General features: G+C 35.3%; 1 protein-coding gene across 1 annotated transcript; it reads left to right on the top strand.

The window, feature by feature from the left end:
* The first annotated feature begins 2,304 nt into the window (after positions 1-2,304).
* On the top strand, positions 2,305-4,742 carry LOC106681902 (uncharacterized). The gene is made up of 4 exons (XM_014422467.2): positions 2,305-2,563; positions 3,187-3,925; positions 4,010-4,411; positions 4,649-4,742. Exons 1-3 carry the CDS (start codon positions 2,552-2,554, stop codon positions 4,375-4,377), a joined length of 1,119 nt encoding a protein of 372 aa, XP_014277953.1. The 5' UTR covers positions 2,305-2,551; the 3' UTR covers positions 4,378-4,411; positions 4,649-4,742.
* Positions 4,743-4,977: the final 235 nt, after the last annotated feature.

Raw genomic sequence — 4,977 nt, 5'->3', positions numbered from 1 at the left:
ATCATTAAGTGCATTACATTAATAAATTTGTTTTGGTTTTTTATTTTCAATAATGAACATTTGTAATAGACAAATAAAAAACAACTATTTTGAAATTACAGGTTTTACATATCAAAATACGTGGAAATAAAAAAAAAATCTGTACACACACTGGTTTCAAACGCTCGTATACGGGACAAATCAGGCCTGTTCGTAGAACTCATAATGGAGCAAGCAACTCAGTGTCGTTAAGTCTCAAGTAAATTCTCTTTCAATCTTAGGATTGTAGGCTGTAATATTGAAGGAATTTATAAATACTGTTATTTTAAAAAACCAACAATAACCAACAAAAAGGTTATTTCTAAACAGAAATCTGCTAACTAATAGTTCTTGAATTTTTTCAAAATATTATCTTATTCTTATTTTTTTATTCATATTAGATAAGCAAATATGAAAATAGAGTTTTTCAAAATCTAGGACGAAAGTGTTCCGAGGAAAACACATTTGCGCATGAATGAGCGAAAGTAATGGACGGAGTCTGATGAAATTCAAACTATACCAATTTGAAATTACTAAAACCAGCTGCCGAACGTACATTGTCAGAAAGTCTAGATTTTTTTTTGTTTCAGTTTTTGGCGATTTAAATTATTTTTTTTTTTGCAATTTGTTTTTGTTAATTTCCTCCCTACAAACTTACTTATTATCTTAAGAAAATTCCACTATTCCAATGAACTCTGAAGAGGTGCAAGGATACTTATAGATAACTTTTCTTTCCTCTCAACTCATTCATATTTCCCATTTATGGCTCTTAGGATTGTTATAGTGGGTTCATCGAGTACGAGTACAAGCTTGTACTGTAAGTTTTCTCTATTTTTATACAGAAATCCAGATGATACTGATTCGTTTTCAGAAGCAGGTTTTCCCTGATGATGCCTGGTGAAGACTCTCCACACCCTACAAAGACTATAACATTAACGTCAGATAAAGTAATAAATAATGAGATCAAACAAATAACATGATGTGACAGAAATAAAAATTGCCGTTATTGAAAGGACTGCTCACACTTTATTCCAGCAGCAGAGAAGCCATTCTGCTAGCACTGAGGGCCGAATAGCAGAAAATTATACAAGTAGTAAAGCAGTGATTTATTTCCAGGGAAGATAGCCGGGTAGGGAAAACGCTGAGTGGTAAAGTGACGCTCAATAACAATTGCAAGAAATAAAGTATTTTTTTTTTTTTAGTTATTTTAGGATTTTATCATAATTCATTTTCTTGCTTAACCAACTCCCTTAAAAGACATAATATTTATATGCAAGATTACAAGCAATAAATATCTTATATATTAAGTAAGAAGTGTATAAAAAAAGTTTTAATGCTTCTATGCTTCAAGTTCAATAAATTGTTTCATATTTTACTCCTGAATGAATTTTACATAAGTTCAATGTTTCTGATGTACACCTTTCTTTGTTATATTTTATGAAAAAGGTAGAAACATTAATACATATATAATTACTAATAAATTGATAAAAGACTAATTTACAGGGGACACTAAGTTATGTTTTTCCTGGAAAGGAGGCTGTAGGACGAAAAAGTTTGGGAACCACTGCAATAGATAGTCCGTAACAGTACAAGAGTCCAGTAGAAAAAAATCAGTGATTTCTCCCCAACTTTTGATTAACTAAATGAAAACTACGTATAATTAATAGTAAAAATTGTTGAGTCTGCCAAGTTTAGTTAGGAGTTTATTAAATGGCGGTTGCTTCAAAGGTTAAAAAATTAATTTTCCCATTCGGAACTCCATATCTTTTAAACTACCAACAACACTAGAAAACCTAATAAAACATCATATAGTAGCATAAATAAGCCCTGTACGAGCTTTTTATGCTTTTTAAAAGATTGTATCTGGGGAACAGATACAATCTTTTAAAAAGCATGAGACGTACAGATGTTTATTAGCACTCAAATTAAAGCTAGTTTAATGTGATTAATGTGAGTAGATTGTGACGTTTATCTTCGTAGGAGTGGTGATTTTCAGGATATTTGCCAAAATAATTGGCATAAATCGAATGGTTCCTGAGGTACACAGTTACCACAAGAAATTCACCAGCTAGTGATTTTTCGGTATACACACACACGCACACACACACATATGTCTATATAATACAATTTTGCTATTTAAAAAATTGTAGCTGGGGAACTATTGAACGTAAACCACTCTAATAGGGCTCATATGTTAGCTAATTTATTCTACTTTAAATGATGTTCTATTAGGTTATATTATTACTAACATATTACCAATATACATACATAGTTAATCTCTTGTTATAAAAACGCAAAATGAGCAATTCATTGATAGTTGATTATAAGTCATTGACCTAAAGAACCAACGGTGTCCCCAGTTTTACATAATTTTTATCCTATGTTACATAAACGGAGGGTGGACTCGAGGAGGGACGACCATCTTGCCCCTTGCCAAATGTCAGGACCCAACCCAGACGTATATATAAAGCGAATTTGTTCTCTGGATCATCAGTCGTTTCCATAACTCCACCAGAGTAGTATAGCAATCAAGATGAACCAACTGGTAAGCAATGTTTGGAAGTTTTAAAATCTAAAACCCCATTAAAGATAAGCTCTAGAATTCTATCAATATTGAGTTAAAAATATATCAGTCCACATTAATTAAATTAAATTTTTAAAAAAATACTTGAATGGACTAATGTTTTTGATAAAACCATTACCGAAATTAATTACAACTGTACCAATTTTCACAACAAACAATAAACTCTAAAAACTAAAATAGTGAAAAAATGTATGACCGAAGTATATGACCATCTTTAGTATTCAATCAAATTAGGGAAATCAGTTCTTTTCATCAATTAAAAGAATCGTTATCAATTATAACAAACGGCATTTGAAGACCACAGAAGAGCATTGATGTATTTAAATCTTTTCTAAATTCTCAGGACCACAAAGTTGAAATTACTTATTCTTTACACTTTACGGATATTATTCAATAGTGGTTTTGAGGACTTAAAACTATTTTTCTCCTTTATGACCGTACCTACCATCCAAAAATCACAAATCATTTAAAAACAATTGAATTAACACTTTCTTCTCCAGCAGTCTACATTTATGATGTTTTTATTATGTTTTAACATACAATGAAATGAATAAAAGATCTGAATAATTAATTTTTCTTTCCAGAAAATATTCTTGTTATGCAGTATCCTTGCATGTGCATATGCTGGCGATGTAGTGGAAAAAAAGAAGCCTGAGAAAAGAGGGATCTTTGCTGGTGGGCTTGGAGTGGGATCTGGTCAATATGGTGGAAGTTATGGATATGGCGGAGGATACGGATATGGCGGTGGATACGGATACGGATCTGGACTTGGACTAGGTTATGGGTCGGGAATTGGACTGGGTTCTGGAATTGGCCTCGGTTCAGGTTTTGGCCTGAGTTCCGGTGTTGGACTGGGCTCTGGAATCGGTTTGGGTTCAGGTGTTGGTTTGGGTTCAGGCGTTGGTTTGGGCTCGGGTATTGGTTTGGGTTCTGGACTTGGATATGGTGGTGGAGTCATCTCCCGCCACGTCACAGTCCATCATCGGGTCGGAGTCCCAGTACCTCATCCTGTCAGTGTGCCTGTTGACCGACCAGTGCCTGTTCCAGTATCCCACCCAGTTCCAGTTCCAGTCGATAGGCCAGTACCAGTTCCAGTCAACCGCCCATACCCCGTTCCTGTAGACAGGCCTTACCCAGTGACAGTTGATAGACCAGTACCTGTTCCAGTTCCACACCCAGTTACAGTTCCAGTATCTAGGCCGGTTCCAGTGCCGGTACCATCTCCAGTTCCAGTACCTGTCGTCAATAACGTTCCAGTTCCAGTGCCACAGCCTGTGCCTGTTTCTCAGCCTATTCCAGTGACAGTTGGAGCTGCTCCAGTCGGTAAGAATTAATCTTGTTAAAACCACCATATTTTCCCACCTCCTAAACACTCAACTAATTCAGTTACTTTTTTTAATAAAACAGCAGTTGGCGTAGGGCTCGGTTCCGGCATCGGCCTTGGTTCTGGAATTGGCCTTGGCTCCGGAATCGGCCTTGGCTCCGGTATCGGCCTTGGTTCTGGCATCGGCCTTGGTTCTGGCATCGGTCTTGGATCAGGCTATGGACTTGGCTCCGGCTATGGAGTTGGCTCTGGCTATGGAGTAGGCTCTGGAATCGTCTCTGGAGGCTCCAGCCTGTACGGCGGTGGCCTGTACAGCAGTGGGCTCTATGGCAGCGGCCTCAGCTCTGGACTGTACGCAGGTGGCATCAGCTCAGGGCTCGGAAGCTCTCATGGTCTGAGCAGCTCCTTGCTTGCGCATAAAGCCGCTGCACACGCTGCCCTAGGACACTAGTCGTAGAATTTATCACGTTCATCAAAAACACTGGGTAATTTCCTATAGGTTTTCTTACGTTATATATTACAGACATGCCTCTTCTAGTTGCATTAAAATTTTTTTCACCAATCATTTATCTTTAATATCGTATTTGCTGGATAAACTCATTTTACAATTTGAAAAAAAAAATGTGTTAGATTATTTATTCAGTGGAATCCATTTTATTAATTATATTGCAAAAGTCATAGTTATTTGTTGATTACTATACTTATAGACTTTCTTATTTCAGGTGGAGACCCAGAAGTCATCACATTTTTTACACTACTTTTCATTGTAAATACCATTTGTTGTTCTTTTTTATAATAAATGTTGTTCTTTTTTTATATTATTGAGCTTTATTCCACATAGCATCCACAAATCTTTACATTATATTTAGGAATTATAAACTAATAATTGCAAACATAATAATTCTCAGAAGCGATCATTAATTAGTTCTAATATATCAGTCTAATGTTTTTCTTTACTATTAAAAAACCATTTCATCAACATATTGTTTAAATTTGAATTTCTCTTTTATTAATTTTTTTGTTTTTAATTTTGTTGTGATTAAATTATTGA

This window comes from Halyomorpha halys, unplaced genomic scaffold (genome assembly GCF_000696795.3).
Source record: "Halyomorpha halys isolate HHAL.00 unplaced genomic scaffold, Hhal_1.1 Scaffold374.1, whole genome shotgun sequence".
NCBI lineage: Eukaryota > Metazoa > Arthropoda > Insecta > Hemiptera > Pentatomidae > Halyomorpha > Halyomorpha halys.
The sequence above is the reverse complement of the archived record's forward strand: the minus strand, read 5'-3'. Positions and strand labels throughout refer to the sequence as shown.

Bases quoted from the DNA above. Each gene is read 5' to 3' on its own strand.
- LOC106681902 (XM_014422467.2), top strand. The intron at 3,926-4,009 runs GTAAGAATTAAT...TTAATAAAACAG, and splicing joins AGTTGGAGCTGCTCCAGTCG to CAGTTGGCGTAGGGCTCGGT.